General features: G+C 38.5%; 1 protein-coding gene across 2 annotated transcripts in view; it reads left to right on the forward strand.

The window, feature by feature from the left end:
- DCC (DCC netrin 1 receptor) overlaps positions 1 to 21199 on the forward strand; it is a 948238-nt gene that overhangs the window by 706338 nt on the left and 220701 nt on the right. For both annotated transcript variants that reach the window (XM_084629005.1, XM_084629006.1), the window contains exon 12: positions 3951 to 4000. In XM_084629005.1, coding sequence (XP_084485131.1) covers positions 3951 to 4000 — 50 coding nt within the window. The remainder of the gene's footprint in view (positions 1 to 3950; positions 4001 to 21199) is intronic.

Genomic DNA, 21199 nt, shown 5'->3' on the forward strand with positions numbered 1-21199 from the left:
GCCTTTAAAATCCCACATTTTTAAATACCTCAGGATTAGTGAGGATTGGACCTCAAAATATTTTCGATTATATAAGCACCCACAAATGTGAATGCTGACCACCATCACCAAGAGAAGGTGAAAGATCCACCCATCTTTGTCATAGCCTCACCATGATGCTTATACACAGATGCGCTATGACAAAACCAACCAGACAAACACTCCTACTTGTCCTCAGCAGAAGATAGAGAGGGGGGAAAAAAACAATCCTTGTTCTTCACCATTCCTCCTGCTTCTTGGGCAGGAGAGGAGAAGAAAAAAATCGGGTCTTTGTGTAGATTGCGAGCATAGTGTTTTTATAAGTGTACAATTCCTTCACACACCATCATGATGATCATGTTACAAATACTGATATACTATATATAGAAATGTTATCTGAATTCTTGCTTCTGTAAAATAGCTCATGAGAACAGGCTTTCTTGTGTGAGATCAGTTATTCACTGTTTCTGATCAGGTCAGTAATATCACAGGAATACCATAATTACTTCTCTTTTTGACTTGAATTATTGAGTGTCATACAGATACAGATTCTGTCTCTAAATTTGTCAAAATGAAGAAATGAATACGATCTCTGGAGTAACTGATGAGCAACCACAGCTTCCTTAGATATTAAGCAGCTGGACTGAACCTTGTATACCAACATAGTATTGGTATTGGTATTTGAATTATGGTACTGCCTAAGACTCCAGTCAAGACTGGGGCTCTATTGTACGAGGAACTGCTAGAAACACACAGTAGGGAACAGTCCCTGTCCCATCAAGTTTAGCAATCTAAATACACAAGACAGATAAAAGATGAGAAGAGAGCAGGAGGTGATTTGCCCAGGGTCACATAACAGGTCAGTAGCAGAGCTAAAAATAGAATCTAGGTCTCCTGATTCGCATTCTAGTGCCCTAATCATTGGTTCATACTGTGTCTCCTAATGCAAAAGGCACAAAATGGACATTCACAATCTAGAACATAAATTCAGTTGTAAACACTTCTTGGAGAACATGTCTCCTAAGACCATACCAAACCTCAATAGCACTGGGGAAAAGTCTAAAGACTCCGTTGTCACTTTAAGAAACCTGAAGCTATGTTCAAATGCTTGATTGCTCATCATCCTTTCCAAAGCAGACCCCTATGATGTGCTATATATTGAGGAAAGGTTTCAAAGATCATTGTCAAACACTTCATTGCACCATACATCCAAAACATGTATTTCTTGGTACACTTTGATAGAAATTAGAGCTGGTGAGAAATTTTTCAACAACATTTCTTTTGATTTCTCAAAACTGAAACTTTTTCAGAAATGTAACTGTATCGATTAAACTTTCCTCAGATCTAGGATGGAATTCCTGGTGAGAGACCCATCCCAGAATAGACAATAGTACTCATCTGTGATGTCAGGGAACCAGGTTCAAATATCTGCTGGGCCTGATTTGAAGTAGAGACTTGAATTGGAGTCTCCAACATCCCAAGTGAGTGACCTAACCAGTAAGCTATTAGGTACTCTAGTTTAAGTGGGTCTCTCTGGTTTTCACAATTTTTTTGAAAGTTCTCAGTTTCATGAACAAAGCTGTTTAGGGTAATACATGAAACTATCATTTATATTCCCTATTATGATCCTGTTCTTCCAACACATTAAGAAGCCACCACACCCATCGGTAAATTGTTCCAATTCTTAATTACCATCACTGTAAAAAAAATGCCTTATTTCCAGTATGAATGGCTTCCAGCCATTGGAGCTTGTCCTTGTCTGCTAGATTAAAGATCTCTCTACTATCAGAAATCTTCTCCTTATTCTTATTGTGTTAGATCTCAATCAAGTGTCCTTTTAATTTTCTTTGTTTAAGCTAAATAGACTGAGCTTCTTTAGTCTCTCACTGTAAGGCAGGTTTTCCAGACCTCAAATCATTTTTGTAACTGTATTCTGACCTTTTTCAAATTCGTCAACAGCATTTTTAAATTGTGGACAATGCAAATGGACATAGTATTCTAGTAATGGTTTCACTAATGTCACATACAGTAGTATTAACAGCTCCCTACTCCTAATAAATATTTTACTTCTTATACATCCAAGGATCATATTTGTTCTGTTAGCCACAACATCACACTGTGAGCTCATTTTCAGATGATTATTCACTGTGGTCCCTAAGTTCTTTGTTTAGTCACTGTTTAAAAAAAAAACAGTTTTCAAAAGATAAGGACTGTTATGAAGAATTGTTCTCCATATCGTCTGTAGGTAGGACAAGAAGTAATGGGCTTAATCTGCATCAAGGGAAATTTTGGTTAGATGTCAGAAACAACTTCCTAACTAAAAGTCAATGTTTATTTGGTCCAGTGCAGGGGATTGGACTTGATGACATCTCACGGTCCCTTTCAGCTCTACATTTCTATGTTTCTATGAAAATACAGTCCCCCACATTCTATATGTGTGACCTACAGTCTTGGCTTCTAGATGTATGATGGTCATTTAGCTGTATCAATATGTATGTTCAAATTTAAGGGAGCCCATCTTACCATGTGATCCAGCACTCTCTTTGTATACTCAGGTCAGAGGGAATTATGGGTCTAGATCTCTGAGTGACAGGAGGCAACAAAATGTGCAAAGGCACCACAAAGCAAGAATTTATGTCTGAAGATATCGTCTGTTAAGCTACTGGTTGAACATTGACTGTGTGCTAGGAGAAAATATATATGAAAACCTCCTCCCACAGCCAGATCTGTAGCACACATCTGGTTCACTTATACAGACACCAAGGAGACAATTGTCTGTTCTGTAAACATTTAGCTAATAAGGACATATTCTACCGCCTTTATGGTGAAGCCCCAATACTATTCCATTGATATCAATGGCATCACTCAATGTGGGTGAGGATGGCAGAAATGAGTCCTAGATGAACAAAAGCTTTACTTTGGGGATGTTTAATAAAAATAGATTTATTGTTTGAAGGAAGTTCTAATTTTAACTAGATAGGAACTTGAATCAGTTATTTCTTCAAATTAAAGGCCTGCTCCTGTGGGGGTCTGATGATTCCGTTCTGAGGGAGCCAAGGGCATCAGCAGCTGGAAAGAGGGTGCTCAGCAGCTTGTAAGATGAGGTGCTAAATAAGCATTAGTTGCGTTTAACAATTAAAGTATGTTTACTAGTGTGGACATAATAAAATTAATAGTGAAATTAATAAACAGTGTCTCCCCAGTTACATATATTACTTAGAGCAAGATTTCAGAGTAACAGCCGTGTTAGTCTGTATTCGCAAAAAGAAAAGGAGTACTTGTGGCACCTTAGAAACTAACCAATTTATTTGAGCATAAGCTTTCGTGAACTACAGCTCACTTCATCGGTAGCTCACGAAAGCTTATGCTCAAATAAATTGGTTAGTCTCTAAGGTGCCACAAGTACTCCTTTTCTTTTAGAGCAAAATGGTATATTTTAAAATAATTTTTTACTAGTATCAGAAAAAGACTTCAAATTCTTTTATTTTCTGGGAGATCTTCAGAACTAGTAACAATTAGGAGAACATGCACGGATTTATCTTAATGCAGTGTGAATTCTGAAATGCATGTATTCTAATAGCCTGGTGCTCAGCAGAGCAATTACCTGAAAGATCTTGTTATAAATATCAACTGAAATAAACAAGTAACTGAAATCAGCTACTTGGTATCACTGCATAAAATCTACTGACTAACTGTTTAAGGGGCTCACTAATAGGTCTACCAAAAATGAGAAGAAACAAATAGATGTATTTATTTTTTTGTCTCTCAAGGGGACCCCTGAAGTGCCACCTGAATTAACTACACATTTAAGAACAGATTATAAAGTGTGTGGAAAAGCCATACTTAGTTCTTTCCAATAAGAGAGAGATTTGACATAGCCTTTTATGACTCTGCTGCTAATTACATATTTCCAATTTTTTCTCCCCTTTTAGTACCAAGTGCAATGCCTCAGAATGTCTCCTTGGAAGTGGTTAATTCAAGGGTAAGTCTGCCATATGTTCACCATTTCATTGTCAGAGTTCATATATATATTTGGTAATCATGTATATACACACCCTATTTATGTGTAGATTTTATGTTAGAGAAAATGTTCTAAATTCCACACAATGCTTTGTTTCATTCATCTTTTTATCCTTCCTTATTAGTAGAACTGACCGTTCCAAATCCCTGTTTCTCTTTTGTGACAGTCATTTTGGTGGGCATTATATTTCTTTCCTTTCCACAGGCCAAGGTGTCCACCTGAGTTGGTGTAATTAAGACAACAAACTTCTTACAGTAACAATCTAGATGAGAATGTGTATTCATTGCTAATGAATGAGACTTTGTAATCTTGTTGTTGATTCTAACAAACAAAGTGAGGATTGCCCCTTCCAATGCTTTTAATGAGGCAGCATTCTTGTGGCACTTGATTTTGCAGTCTGGAGTTTGACACAGTGCTGACTCTACTGCGTTCAAACGGGTTTCCCTATCACTAGTAAAGGAGTTCAGTTTTCTCTGGAAACCATGAAAAGTTCTGTTCTCCTGAAGAACGTGACTTAGTCTCTCTCCTCAACACATATAATGAAACTCCTTATTTACAAATAGTACTTGCTGTATCACAAAACAAGTTTCACAACAATCCTGTGACTTAGATGTTGTTCACATTTTACTGTTGGGTGAACTGAGGCACAGAGAGAATAGGAGACATGCCCAATAAATCTGTAGCAAAGTGAGGAATAAATCCTAGACTACTTTACAATCGAGTCTTCAGCCTGCTTAAGAATGTGCTTCATTGTTAGCACTTTGTAAGTTATAAGTATTATTGTTATTACACTGTAAATCTCAAAGGTTTTAACAAAGTAGGGTAATTATTAATATTTTACAGACAAGGAAACTATTAAGTGACTTGCAAAGGGCCATTCAACAGAACTCCCTGATTCCCTGTCTTGCTCTGTTCATTCTCATTGTCTCAACAAACAAAAACACATAGTTGACTCTAAAAAAAAAATTGAAAATGTAAATAGCTATTTATTATTGTCCCCTTAGCTTTTCAATCTTTCAATTCACCTAATACAAGTACTGTAGTGTAATCTCTTTATCATGAAAGTTGAACTTACAAATGTAGAATTATGTAAAAAAACCCCCTGCATTCAAAAATAAAACAATGTAAAATTTTAGAGCCTGCAAGTCCACTCAGACCTACTTCTTGTTCAGCCAATCACTCAGACAAACAAGTTTGTTTACATTTGCAGGCGATAGTGCTGTCCGCTTCTTGTTTACAATGTCACATGAGAGTGAAAACAGGCATTCTCATCACACTGTTATAGCCGGTGTTGCAAGATATTCATGTGCCAGATGCATTACAGATTCATATGTCCCTTCATGCTTCAACCACCATTCTAGGGAACATGCCTCCATGCTGATGATGGGTTCTGCTTGCTAACAATCCAAAGCAGTGTGGACCGACGCATATTCTTTTTCATTATCTGAGTCAGATCCCACCAGAAGAAGGTTGATTTTCTTTCTTGGTGGTTTGGGTTCTGTAGTTTCCGCGTTGGAGTGTTGCTCTTTCCAGAATTCTGAAAGCATGCTCCCTACCTTGTCCCTCTCAGATTTTGGAAGGCACTTCAGATTCTTAAACCTTGGATCAAGTACTGTAGTCATCTTTAGAAATCTCACATTGGTACCTTCTTTGTGTTTTGTCAAATCTACAGTGAAACTGTTCTTAAAATGAACAACATGTGCTGGGTCATCATCCGAGAATGCTATAACGTAAAATATATGGCAGAATCCACGTAAAATAGAGCAGGGGACATACAATTTTCCCCCAAGGAGTTCAGTCACAAATTTAATTAATGCATACGTTTTTTAATTAGCATCATCAGCATGGAAGCATGTACCCTGGAATGGTGGCTGAACCACGAAGGGGCATACAAATGTTTAGCATATCTGACATGTAAATAGCTACAAAAGTGCCATGCAAATGCCTGTTTTCACTCTCTGGTGATGTTGTAAATAAGAAGAGGGCAGCGTTATTTCCTGTAAATGTAAACAAACTTGTTTGTCTTAATGATTGGCTAAACAAGAAGTAGGACTAAGTAGACTTGTAGGCTCTGAAGTTTTACATTGTTTTGTTTTTGAGTGCAGTTATGTAACAAAAAAAATCTACATTTGTAAGTTGCACTTTCATAACAAAGAGATTGCACTACATTACTTGTATGAGGTGAATTGAAGAATACTATTTCTTTTATCATTTTTGCAGTGCAAACATTTATAATAAAACTAATATACACTTTGATTTCAATTACAACACAATATATATGAAAATGGAGAAAAAATCCAAAATATTTAATAAATGTCAATTGGTATTCTGTTGTTTAACAGTGTGGTTTAAACTGTAATTAATCACAATTAGTTTTTTAAATCATGAATAATTTATTGAATTAATAGCGTGAGTTAACTGCGATTAATCGACAGTCCTAATAAATATGTATTATCTGCTCCTATATGATTGTATTAGAAAAGGCAGGTCAAAGAAGTGTGTCTTGCACTTTGAGCAGAGGGGCGTGATGTTTTTGATGGTTCTCAGCTCCTGTTGGAGTTTGCTCCACAATCTGGAAACAGCCTGAACAGATGAGTTTTGTCCTAGTGGTATGAAATTCTACTCTACATGAGGCGCCAGAGCTGGTCAAAAATTTGCCAGCAGAACAGTTTCCCATAAAAAAAAATACTGATCAGATAAAATTGAAACATTTAATGGGAACATTGATTTTTGTCTATTTTTTTCAGGAAATTATCAAAATGTTTCATTTTAATAAAATCTAAATGTTTTGCTTTGGTAAGGTTGATTTGGATTTTATTGTTTCAACTTTTATATTATATGAAAATAACACAGATGTCAAAATAATAAAGTGGAAATGGAACTTTTCCATCTTATTGAATCCAAATGTTTGGATAAGGTCAAAATGAAATATTGGAATATTTGGAATAATTTGTTCCATGAAAAAAATTGACATTTCTCCTTTACTAAGTGGTTGGAGATGATACCCATTTTGAAATCATGGAATTTCCTTCAGGACAGAAATTCAGAATTTCAACCATCTCCTAATGGGCGTTCTTTAATCTAATCCTTTCAACGTGGACATGAGATATTAGCACATATTAGACTGACTTACATTAATTTCCTGAGGGTTAAATTGATCTTCACACAAGAATTAATACCAGCTGATGCCAACCACTTATTAGCTCATAAAAACAATCACTGTACATGCCCCTATAGAAATCGCAATAAGAAGCCATACTAGTTTACGAAGACAAAACAGACCCACAGGCAGTGAATAAAATCACTGATCAGTTTTACAAAACCCAGCTCTTGCTCAGATATTTTAAGGTTGTCAACTGAGAAGTTGTAACTGAGCAACGGAATTAATCCAATGTAGAAAAAATATGGTGGAGGCAAGGGGAGAAAGGTATCGTAAAACATCTTAAGTAGTGATTTTTTTCATTCAGGATTCAGCCAACAGCACTGTCAGTGCAGCCGAGGTGAACAATTGAAAGGTAATCCCAAATCATAACTGATCACCAAAGGAAACAATCACTTAGAAGACAGAGAGGCAAATGTGCCCTTTGGAAAAACTCTCACCAGGAAATTATGTTCAACATACACGGCTTGCAGTGTTTCTATGTCCTGTGTATGACTATTTCCATCTTGCTAATTTTATGAATATATTTGTTGACAAATAAATTCCTTCATAATGGCACAAATGTCAATTAAATCCAAGAGATCACTAAAGGCTTGTCTGCATGGCCAGTTACTGTGCACCAGTTTGCCATGCAGTAGCTTGCTGTGTAGGTAAGTCTTTAGGGTTTGTCTACACTTCACTCAGAGGTGTGATTGAAGCATGTGTAGACATACCTGAGCTAGCTTTGATCTAGCTAGCTCAATTAAAAATAGCAGTGAAGTCCCAGCACTGGTTGGTCACATGAATTCATACCCAGGGTCCCTGGTGCGCTTGTAAAGCCTGTGCTGCTACCCCTCGTTGCCGTCACTTCACTTACATTGTTGTTATTCGAGCTAGTTAGATCAAAGCTAGCTCAGATTTATGTGTGCTGCAATCATGCCTCTGATTGCAGTGTAGTCATACCTTTTGTTGGTGATGTCTCTTCCATTTGATATTTTATATGTTTGGTATTAATTCTGTTAGCATTATATTATATAAATAGCAATGTACTATTTTATTATGCTGTGTGTTTGGGAGGTTCTTTTTCCCTGTTTTATTGGAGCAACATAAATTTTTTTTTGGTAACTCATTGCAATAGGAAGTCCATTTAGACCCTGAAGTTGACACTTCAGAGCATTAAAAGAAATGTGCATACATACTTTATCAATTTCAGCAGCCATCAGACATAATGGAAAAGTGTCCATGTGTGAAATCTGTATTTACAGGTGGTCTAATGGAACATGCCCTTCAGACATTTCCTTTTGCACCACTGACACTTAAGCAACAAGTTAATTCAAAAGCTCATTAATAAGGATGAACTTACTGTTTTGGAAACACTTCTGCAATCTCATGTTAATTATGAACTTAAATTTCAGTCATGCTGATCTCCATTTTCCATCTCTTGTTCTCTTGAATGCAAATTTGTATTTTAAAAAAAGTACTACTCTCCACTTTTTAAACCCTCCTACATATAGTACCCACAGGCAATGCTGTATAGAAATATCTCATTCCAAACCTTTGTGTGCATCTTTGACTTATTCTCAAGACACATGTCACAGAGCAGCTGGTAATCTTTGGTGACCTTATGTAGAGATCATTCAGTGATAAGACATTTAAAACAAAAACAGGAAAATATGCTGTAGGAAATAATGCTACACAGAAATGGGGAGGACTAAGTCCATTTTAAAGTTATTTGTGTTTGTTCCTATAGTAATGATATTTATGTTTCTATTGCTAAAGGATAGAGCCTTTTATCTCTAGGTTTTCCATATCTGGCATAATCAGAAGGTGCTACTCTAGTTCTGATTCACAAAGCATTTAAGCATAAAGCTTCAATGGGATGTTAAAATACATATTTAAATGCTCTGTTAAATGGGGATGGATTAATGCACATGCTTAAGTGCTTTGCTGAATCATGGCCTACAGGACTGCTGTGCTGTAGCCCATGCAAAACAAATTTATCCCAGTTCTTTTCACGGTGGCCAAGTTTCGATATCACAGAACCAAATGACTGGTAACATGCACACTTTTTGGCAATCTGAAGAGACTGAAGGCAAAGGATTGAATGCTGGATATGGAATCTGAACTGCCCTCCCACTATGTCAAGATTGATGCACATTGGCAGGGAAGTGTGGGAAATATTCTGTGGATAGTCCCTGAAGTGTTCTTCTGTTAATAGGGAATTTCTGCTTCCTAGAGCTATCAGTATGGCACCATTGACGAGCAATCCATTCAAAAAGAGTGATTCCAAGAGTGTGCATCTCAACTTCTGAGTGCTTATTGGTCCCAAAGTGAATTTCTGAAACATTTCATGTTTGTCCATCATTAAAGCCCGCAACCTTTAGAAAGTGCATTGGTAGACATGTATATCTACACAAGAGCACTGTTTGAAAAAGCTAGAATAGATTTCTAAATGTGGGTTGTTTTTTGAAGAACAATCTTAATACAGTAAAAAGAAAAGTAAATTCACTAAATCTAGAAAAACAAAGTTAATCAAGCAGAAGAACTGGTTTCATGGACTGTGTTTAAAATGCATTTGTTTATAGCTAAGAAATATGATTCTTGTGGCATTTGTTGCCAAGACATAATTTAACTCCCAATTTCACATTGAACTTTAAAATTATTTTCCAGTCTTGTGAAAGTCTGCATGAATTTTGTAATGTTTTTCTTTTATTGCTTCGGTTTTGCAACGATCTAAAATATAACACTACGCTCTGTCAGCTTTTGTCCTGATCATTCTTTCTTTTCTTCTAACCTGACAGTAGTCACTGAGAATTAGTTCAGTTAAACACTTCCATTTCACAAATTGATTAAATTAAAAAAAACATAGCTGAACTTTATTCCAGCACAGTTCCCAAATTGTATTTAAATATTGCACAAGGCAACTATGCTTCATAATGCAACCTTGTATAATAAAATAACCTGCTTCAACACGTCCCATACCTGTTTAAACTTCATGCTGACTTTAATAAGATTTCTGGCTTCGTAATATTTTTCCTCAGTGGTGAGAGATATAAACATTTAATTACATAGAAGATTTTTGGAGTATTATTATTATTAACATTTATATTGTGGTTGTGCCTTGAGGCCTCAGTCAGATCAGGATTCCATTTTGCTAGGTACTGAATAGTAAAAAACAGTCCCTGCCCCTAAATAGCTTTCAATCTAAAATACAAGATATTACTGGGGGATGAGATAAGCAAGTGGCTGAGGGTTATTGGAAGACAGAGTAACAAAAATCATAGAATGTTTTATCGGAGACTAGATGAGCTGTGTGTGGCAATTCTTAGCCAATCAGTAGCCGTAATCACAACTGCCTGTGTTTCTTTTAAGTGGCCAAAAGTCTATCTTATCATGAAATTTTATTTCATAACTTCTTTACACATAATATTTGACTGTTCCAGATCTTCTTTTTCTACTAATGCATGTTCCATTGTGGTATCCCAGCGTTACAAAAAATAAGCATTTATAGTGTTTGTGTGTGTATTTCCTTCAGTTTAACTTCTACATGGCTCAAATTCAGCTCTCAGAGCTGCGCGTGGCAGCTCTTTCATTAGTCAGTGGGAGGTAGCATGCATCCTAGAACAGTGTTTGACCATAAAGTTATATACAGCTCTGTGCTTTTTCATATTTACTGACAAAATTGGAAATCTTGGAGAAGAAAACAAAACCTGTGGCATTCATAATGTGATGTCAGTAGGATGAGCCACCTACAAAAATGTGCCATGTGCCAAGAAAGTTAATTTAAAAGCAAGTTATTTGGTATAATACTGTGCTTAGTTATTCTTGTGGGAGAGGATATGTGTGAAATTCTTTACATAACTCTAGCTCTGGGTAAAAATTATAAGAAAATCTTCTTTTGGAGAGCGACAGAGACCTGTCTTGGATCTAAACACTTCAGAATTCCAGTCTGATTTCTTTGACAGACCAGCTGCTATTTTAGCTGAGAGGCAATAGCTATTAAGTTGATATTTGTCCTATTTTGTTTTTAAAATGGAAAGTACTTTAGTCTGAACAGAGCCCTTCTATGTGAAGAGAAATATTTCAGTCTGTTTTTGGTTTGTTTGTTTTGATTTTTGTTATAATGGAGCTTTTTTTAATACAATACGGTCTTTGAATTTTTCTCTGATGCACAGAAACTTTGATGCCCGTTCGTATATTGGCAGTTTTAAAGCCACTAAAGTGTGCAGTAGTTGTATTATATTTCAATGTCTACATTATCTGTGTGGTACTTCAAAAGACCTGTATGAGAGGAGCATCAAGGATTTGTACAGCAAACATAGAGGCATGTTTCCCATTCTTCTCTTTCAAATCCCTCCTTAAATATCTCCTTTGCTGTGATGCCTACAAAAAAATTAACAATAAGCTGGTGTGCTGAGACCACTGCCTATTATGCTCACCAGTATTGTCTCATTTTTTCCTTTTACTCCCCCATCAGTCTGTCTGTAGCCACCTGTTGTCTCTTGCTTTTTACTTAGATTGTAAGCTCTTTGGGGCACGGATTATCTTTTTGTTCTCTGGTTGAACAGCACCTACCACAAGGGGGGTCCTGGCCTATGACTGGGTTTCCTAGTCTCTACAATATTACTATTAATAATTATCATCCACAAGTTGTTCCACTGAAGTGACTGGGACTGCTTGTGAAGTAAGGCACTGCACAATATAGTTATGGGTCTTAGAACCGGGAATGTAATAATTCCTCCAAATAAAAGATGAGATAAGGGGTAACAGGCCTGATTCTTCTCTTATTCCAATATAAATCAGAAGAAACTCAATGTTATACCACTTTTATACTGATGTAACTGAGAGCAGAATCAGACCCAACCATGCTTAGGGTGTAATATTTACAACAGTAAGACCCACAAATGATCCATCAAAGATTTTTTATCACAAAGGCATAGTGTGACTTCACTGGGGCTACTTATGATAATAAGTACTCTGTCAAGTACTGTTTGCAGAATCTTACCCCAAATAAAATTCACACAGTTAATAAAGTGTGAAAAGATATAAGTTGTTTAACTGTATATGAAAGGTTCAGAAGAATGTTCTTCAATATGATCATCCTCATCAATTTAAGTTAAGACAAGCATAAGATTCTTGTTGCAGCCATGCTGAAGGAGACAATGGCTGGCATAAAGAGATGATGATAATGGAATATCCTTTTGAATGTTTTATTTGCAAAAGTGTTGAATAGTCTCTTTTACTTTACAGTAGTAATAATTATAATACTTAGCACTCAATGAGTCCCACTCTCCCCTGCTTTGTGCCTGGCGCAGTCATTTGACAAAGGGCAAAACTGAAGTGAAATGTTACCAAATCTGAAATATCTACATAAACTGGTGATAGCATCTTACAGTCACTTTGTCCTTAGTTTGCAAAGGTTTAAATGGTTACATAAGGGGCGAAATAGTGGAGAATCAGGTCCACTGCCTTTAGCAAATTACTTTATTTTCACCACCAGCCATATATTTGTGGCTTGATGATTTGCCTCCAACTCATATGACTCTGAGTGCTGGTCAACACTGCAAAATTTTCATGTGTTTGAATACAATTATCAAGAATCAAGTTCGTTAATATGATTTTGAGCATGACTTTGTAGTCAGGGTAGACCTGGGCAAATCACATTCAGCACTGTGTCAGCTAATCATGATTAAACCTGAAGAAGTAAGGGTTCCATGATGGTTGTCTGGCGCAATGTTGAGCCTGACTTTGATCAACCTAGGGAAGGACAAATTGTAGTCAGCATCATGTCTGCTAACTTGATTCTTAACCATGTTCAATCAGAATAGCATTTCGTCATGAAAAAGAGCCCTTAGGATGATGGACCCTATAAAAAAACAAAACAAAAAACAACACTCTACAATACGGATAGTTCAGAAATATCAGAATGGGTTTTTAAACGTTTTCTTTAAAAAAAAATCACATGAAAGTTTGTTGCTTCTCTTTCCCTTCCCACTCCTTTGTCTAATTTAAAATTCAATTCTACAACTTATATTCACCCTGAGTGCTACTTACTCATGTACGTAGCTCCTTTGTAAAGCACTGGGCACCTCTGTTGTTTTGTATAAATAATAACAAATTTTAATTGAAGCCTTGCAACGCTGCTCAGAGCTTGGTGAGTGGTATTGGTATCCCCATTTTACAGACGGGCTAGAAGACTTGCCCATGGTCACAATGAGTGCCAAACCTGGAAATAGGACCCATTTGGGTTGTTATGCACAGTAAGTTCGTGTTGCTGCTGCTTCACCAATGATGCCAGCATTTATGCACCATTAGCCTGCTTCATTTACAAATGTCTCTGTGCCTATTTCCACGCCACCCACTTTGTGTGGAATTCTAGTCCTCCAAGCCAGTGCCCTCCCTTTGTTCATATCATTTCCATGCAACTGTGGCTGCCACCATTTTTAAACGCTGTAACTCTAAAATGCTATTGCACTTTTTCTGTTTCTGGTTTTGCTCCTGGAATTAATTTCTGCTACTTAAACAGACGCAGACATCAGAAGCATGCCGTAGGATACAGTGTGACATACATGAGACTCACAGGAGCCAGATTTGCCAGTGGAAAAATATTTTTTTCATTGCTTGGCATCTGGGTCTGGCGACTGCTCTGTACTGAAGGGAATTTATATACTGTAGCAGAGTAAAGGGATGAACAGGTCTATCACAACACATTTAGTTCAACTGTTTAAAATTACTTTCCTATGAAATCTGCATTGAAATATCATGTAAATCCATCCCAAACCATTCTTACAATATTGACATATTAGGCCACACAGCCTGTTTTAATGCCACTGAGTGGGTGAAATTACTAGGATGAATTTCTCCTTTATGTTAAAGCACCAAGGAATTGCTTATGGTGGCTCAGCATTCCACTGGTTACCATGACTGGGGGTGGAGGGTCATGTCCTTGCCCTGAATCTGCATATATCATATTTGCTCCTCCCCTCTGGCCACCTCCATGCATTCTGCTACCTGATGTTGGACCAGAAGTAGCATGTGCATCTCCACCACTAGCTGTCTGCAAGGCCAGCTGAACCCAAGCAATGAGGCAGGTATACTATTCTATACTATTCTTTTATATTCTATTTTGGTTCTTACACTGAACTCATCACTGTAGTGTCTGAACACCTCCCAGTAGAGCAGCGGTCCCCAAAGTGTGGGGTGTGGGTACAAAGTAACATCTGGGGAGGACATGGTGGGCCCAGCCCAGCCCCAGGCGGGGAGAGAGTGCCACCCAGCCCAGCTCTGCTCCCAGTTCTGCTCTGGAACCAGTCCCAGCTGCCTGCACACTAAAAGTCCAGTTACCCACAGTAACTGGCCTCTGCCACCACGGGGTGGGAAGAGGAGAAGCAGAAGCAGCTGCTGCTGGAGCCTCAAGGAGCACTCAGGGACAACTCCAGTGAGAGGGGTACCGGTGGCTCTCCTGTCCTGCCCCAAGCACGGCTCAGCCTCCACTGTCCTGCCCCACTCCCCCCACATTCTGTCCTGGCTCCCGGGGGAGAGGGTCGCGGTACAGACCAGGTAAGGGGGGGCATGATTGAAAAAGTTTGGGGACCACTGCAGTAGAGTATTAAGCAATTATGATAATTCCTTGCACTTACACTGCACACTTATTTCATCTGAGGATCACAAAGCACTGACCATCTATTAAGGCCTGAACCTGCCAGATGCTGACTGCCTTTCACATACATTGACTTGAGAGGGAGTGGAGGGTCTTAGGATCAGGAACTAATTAGAATTCAGTCACATCACCTTTGTCAGGTAGCTACACTAAGCAGCAGATATCCCCATTTTGCAGATGGTCAAGTCGAGGTCTGGTGGGACAGCTATGTTGGTTAGGAATATAAAAAAAAATCACACTCCTAACCACGTAGCTATGCCAGCAAAAGTACCAGTGTAAATATAATAATGCTGGAGGGGGGAAAGGTCCCTTTGCCAGTATAGTTTATTTTGTAACTGGTATATATTTTGCCTATATGAGCTGTGTCTCCAGTAGGAAGGCTTGTCTAAGGCACTCAAGTCAGTGGAAGCTTGTGGGAGCTCATTACTGTTGCAAATCAAGTCACCAATTTCAGTGATTAGCTTTAGTCACCCCAGTTGAAAATGTTGTCCTGTGCTTCTACAATGCAGCATTTTTATATCAAAGGATGTAGGAATGTTTGGGTGGGTAGTTAGGCTGGAACTTAGCACAGAAGTTGCTGTGGTGTGTGTCTGACTCATTTAATTAACTGTTGTTTCTAAAACACTAACAAGCTGGGAAGAGCTACATAAATGCAAAGTAATATTCTTATTAGAAACAAGTTCTAAAGGTGAGCTGCTTTTTTTAAAACTGAGACTGGAGGAAAGATACAATGTTTACTCCAGTCTTGCAAAATGAAGAACTAAAGAGAGTAAAAATAAAATAAAATTAAATGGGAACTAGTTTTTGAAAACATTCAAAATATTCAGCAGATTTTTGACCCATGACGACATGAATAAACTTTAATGAGATCCAGGGGCAAATATAAAATGTATTATAAAATAGTCAAGTGAATATTTAAAAACACAAAAACGTGAAAACAATGATTGTCACCACTATTTAGAGAGGCGACCCCTAGGATATGGGTTTAACCTTTAAATATATTGCTTATGAAGAGGACTGCATCGCAGGAGCTCTTTAACCTTTAAACCTATTACTTATGGGGAAGAACAGCAATGAACATTGAGCTTAACCTTTAAAAAGGAGAAATTTGCTGATAGTCTGTAAGTCAACATATCTTTTGTTTATCACTTTACACTTTACACCATTTGTGGGTCATTCTCTTGGTAAATATTCTTTGCACTTATGCCACTGAAAAAGTTTCAGTAGCAGGGTGGCATTATTATACCGTGTTTCAAATATTTTGTTCTAAAGCTGTTAATGAGTTTTCTAGCTATTTATATGGGTTTAATTTCTTTAGCTTTAGGTTTAGCTTTATAAGTGTATTTTCTAAATCTATTTAGTTAGTATCTCACTGTCACCCATGCACACATGTCCTCCAAGGTTATGGTGCAATTTAACTAAAAAGCCAAGTCATTTAATTATATAATGCATCGAATGAAGACTGAAGCATTTTTAACAAGAACATTTAATATATTAAGCTTAGAAATATTATTTCTCTTGTCCAAATTCTAACTGTTTTGCCAATGGCCTGGTGCCAAAAAGGGAGTTTGGAAAAATACATGTTACATCTGTCATGTATCATCTCTGGAAGGCATATCAGATAATGGCTTCCTCTAACTATAACTGAGTGCTGTATCATTAGGCAACTCAGCATCAACATTCAAAAAGTATTGAATTAATGTTTTGACAACTGCCAGTGTCCCCCAAGGACTTTGAATTGTTAGGTATGTGGTTCAGTGTCTAATATTATTTTGGTAATTCCTTGCCCATAGGCTTCTGAATATCCTTCAAATGGGCAGGTTCAATTCAAGTTGTTTATAAGGAGAGTACACTATATCCGTATATTGCATTTATAGATCCAGCTAAGAATGATGATATCAAGAAAGCATTGTACCATCTAAAAGAATTATCAATACCTAAGAATCTCATTAACAGAAGACAGATGATGATGATTATACCGACCCTTGGAAATGGACCTTGAGTAGATAGTTGTAAAATAGCCAGTGAAATTTCTTCTCGGATATCTTGAATCATATAGATTTTATGCTGAAGGCATCTGTTACACCTGTGCAGGCTTTGGAAAAGGTAGTTTGTAAAGAAGTTATCAGACACATTGCCAAAATCTCTCTATTTTAAGTCACTCATCTAACCTAACACCTAAGTTTGATGGTTCAGATGATCTCCTTTAAACATAAGAAATACAGAGTGATTGTTTCAGTCCAAGTGGATGTACTTATTTGCTTGAGCTACATGTTTTAATATTCTGGGATTTTGGAATTCATTATAGCGATGAAATGTTAGGAGCTATGCTTTAGGTTTGGATGGTAGTAATACAATGCATCAAACCCCAGGATCTCAAAGCATTGTTACAAAGCTGAGTATTACTATTATCCCCTTTTTACATAGGGGTAAACTGAGGCACAGAGGTTGGATGGTTCCCCTGAGATTACACAATGACCAAGAGGCAGAGTGGGGCAGAAACAACCCTGCGGTATTGACTCCAACCTCCTTTCACTCACCACCAGACTACACTGCCTTCTAGCTGAGGCAAACACTTGTATGCCTGCGATAGTTCAACTTCTTGTGTTTGCAAAACTTGCCTGCAGACCTTCCCAAAGGTGTTTTTTGTGAGCATTCCATTACTTTCGGTTTTCATTCAGAGCAGAAGTTAGTTCAGAGGCACAGAAAGGAAAATGAATATTAAAACGGAGTCAGCGAAATATGTCAGAACTTTCAAAAACGTTTGATTCAGATTTAGTTCTAGAAATGGACAAACATTTGGAAATGGGGTAGTAGCTTTATTTTGTCTAATTTCCTCTTTTGTCCTCTCCTTTGCTGAGAATCATGGTGTACTGCACAGCAGTCAACAGTCTGTGGCAAACTGGGAATTACAAGAGATTATATGTTCTTCAATTTTTGTGTCTTGTATAGAGGTGCAACTTGGGGGATAAAGGATAAAAAGTCTGAAGGATAAAAAGTGATATTTCATTTAGATAATAAACCTGTACTCAGGACTGAGAATAAACAACCCCCTTAATCAAAATCAGTCTCATAGCTAGTCAAGATATTTATGCCATGGAAAATAGTCATAGAATACTTTTCAGTTATATACCACCAAAGAATAATCATGTAGCTGATGCATTGTCTAATTTCCAGTTCCAAAGGTTCCACGTGCTGGCAACAGAAATGGGCGCAAAGCTCACAGCTATTCCTAAATCGTTGCAGACAGAACTATTAGAATCTTAGAGGATTCTGTTCTCAAGTTATCTGTGAACTGAGTCCTGTTGGGGCCATTAGCAATATCTGGCAGCAAATCAGCCTCTTGTTGATTTTATTGGATGTAAGGAACCTGATTCTCCACTGCCTTGAATCTAGTGTAGTCCGTAAGAAATGTGCAAAGTCAGTGCAGAATGCTGACGTTGATGTAAATAAATGGAAAGCTCTTAGAAGGTAGTATTTTAAACAGGGATAAATGACTTTAGTAAAAGTATTTTACACTTTGCACAGGTGTAAATGACTCCACAAGATGCAGGGCCGTGGAGAATTAGGACCAAGACTTCTACAAAGAAGCAGTGCTTCTAAGAAGAATGCCCACTCCTTCTTGACATAGTTATCTCCTGCAGTTGCCCCGCCACTCAAGCTTGGGATCCTTCTTCTTACCTATTTTTGTTTTCAAGAGAGCTGGCTCTCTCGGACTCCTTACTCTTGGTATCTGGTGGACTCCTCTGTTGCATCCTCTAAACCTTGATGGAGACACTGTATGTCTACGTCTCCCTTATCTGGTCACCTTCCCAGTAAAGAGCATTCTTAGAACGTGACTACTCCATTCCATATAGTGCAGCAGGAACTGGGAAACTCAACTGCATACGCTTAGGAGAAAAGTTGTCCCATAAACCTTAGTGTTGGAGCTAATGAACCCTTGGAAGACCATTAGCAACTGCGTGCTAGGAAAGGTGAGGCTTTCCGCGCTATATTAAATTCATATATTCTGTGGCTCAGCACAGAGAGGGATGAGTTTCACTGAACAACAAGTTGCATATTTCTCTTGGACAGTGGAATCTTGATACAACAATCTGAGGTCCCCAGCAACTCGGATCTCAGAGAAGCCCCCACTGTTGTAAGGTCACCGCCAGGCTCTCCAAAGCTAAAAGCATGAGCCTCTACAATTTGATCTAAAGAGCCAAGTCCCTTAGCTGTCAGCTTTAACAGGCTAATATCCTCTTTTGGCTAGGCATGGGTGCGCGGGGCATGAAACACACTATGAACAGTGGGTTAGTCTTACACTCCATTATTCCTTTTTTCTTCATTCTTTGCAAAGGGGGAAAATGCATTTTATCTGCCATATTTTCCTTGGGCAAGTCAGTGGTGACTTTCTGCTAAGTCTGAAATTCACACAGTAACTGAAACTCTCAAATCTTGACCAGGGGCCTTCCCCATTTTGCACTAGTGTATAAAACTGGCAAGTTCCATTATTCAGCCAGCTATTGCTTGGAAGACAATGGGTCTGGGAAGGGAAAAACAGAATAAAATAAGATTACAGGGGAGGTAAACCACTGAAGCATCGGCAGAGGGAAAGCTGCTCTGCTGCCATTCAGCAGTTCCCACACTTTATTGTTTCAATTATCACCTTCTTAAAAATTGCTGTGAAGAATGAATGAATGGGACCACTGAGCTCATGTACCACCAGGGGTAACCATGTCACAGTTTGGGAACCCCTTGGGCATTAAATCAGGTATATGCTTTTTATAAATTATTTGCTATATTTTTGTATCTTCCTTCATGAAATACATTAATTATGCCATGATTCTATTTACTAAGCAGGCTGTTCAAGGTTGTGCTTATTTATTTTGGTCATTTAATGGCACTGAAGACTGTCCAAACATACATCAGACTATGTTTATTCCTTTCTAGTCTTTGGAGTCCAACCTCCCAAAGCCTGCTTTGCATTCCCAGGCATTTAAGTACATTGTGGACAACATAGCCATCTCTTTTAATGGATTTGGTCATCTGACTCTTCAAGCTTACTCTAAAGATTCTTTCTAAGCATTGTGTTGTATTTTTCACTAAATTTTGCTGACCATTGTGTCAGCCCTTTGCTACATTCATGAACAGGTGCTATACACAGTGTCACTCTTACTCATTTGGAAGGACTTGTGTGTTGCTACTCTACCTCTGAAGTCTGTAGAGTATTTATGCAATGCTATAGGTCCTTCATTTTTTGAATATACTCCACCAGCACTCAAGGAATTTACAACTACCTTTTTATCTCTTGTCTGTCAATGTATCTTTATTCATTAACTTTTAACTGCTGTGGAAATTATTCATTATGACATTATTCAGCTGGCCTTTATAGTCACTATCTCACTTCCCCAAGTATTTCCAGTTCTATTATGGTTACATATGAACCATGAAAAGATTAGGGATTGATCTAAAAATGTACTGAAGTATTTAGACTCAAACTGATTTTAATGGGCTATGGATCGAGCCCCTTAAGAGTCTTTGCATGAGACAGGATACAAGCAAGCAAGCTGCTGAGACCTCTGAAGTCAAAGGGTGCCTTACTGTTAATTTCAATAGGCTTTAGATCAGGCCGTACGTGCTGATCTATATTTTAGAGGATTTTACCCCATGAACCACATTGGGGCCTGATACTCCTCAGTGTTACTCTATTGTTATTCTGGACTTTGGTACAGTCACATTGGTTAAAAAATGGTGTAGTGCTATGGAGGATGAGGCACTTCTGGTTTAGGCATAGGTTGAATTCCGAGCTTCCTAATATCCTGATGTAAATCCTGCAGAAGTGCAAGTAAGCTGGTCCGGTCCGGTCCGGTGTACCGGACTGGCTTCCCCGGCGGTGATTTAAAGGGCCAGGGCTCCAGCTGCTACGGGGAGCCCTGGGCCCTTTAAAGCACAGCCGGAGCCCTGCCACCACTACCCCGAGCGGCAGCAGGGCTCTGGCGGTGTTTTAAGGGGCCCAGGGCTTGGGCCGCTGCCGGGAGCCCAGGCCTTTTAAAGCGCCACCCAAGCCCTGCTGCCGGAGCCCCAGGGTAGCGGTGGCAGGGCTCCTGTGGTAAGGGGCCTGGAGCCCCGGGCCCTTTAATTCGCCCCTGATCCCCGGGGCTCCCAGCCACCTCTGCAGCTGGTAGTTCCAGGGTGATTTAAAGGCCCTGGGACTCCCAGCCACAGTCGGAGCCCCGGGGCCTTTAAATCTTGATTTAAAGGCCCTGCCTCTTCCAGTTGAGGCCACGCCTCTTCTGGTTGAGGCCACGCCCCTGCTCAGGACTCTGGCGTACTGGTAAGTGCTTTAAATTACTTCTGTTAAAGGCAATGGAAATATTCC

Source organism: Lepidochelys olivacea, assembly GCF_965140295.1.
Source record: "Lepidochelys olivacea isolate rLepOli2 genome assembly, chromosome: 5".
NCBI classification, from domain to species: Eukaryota; Metazoa; Chordata; order Testudines; family Cheloniidae; genus Lepidochelys; species Lepidochelys olivacea.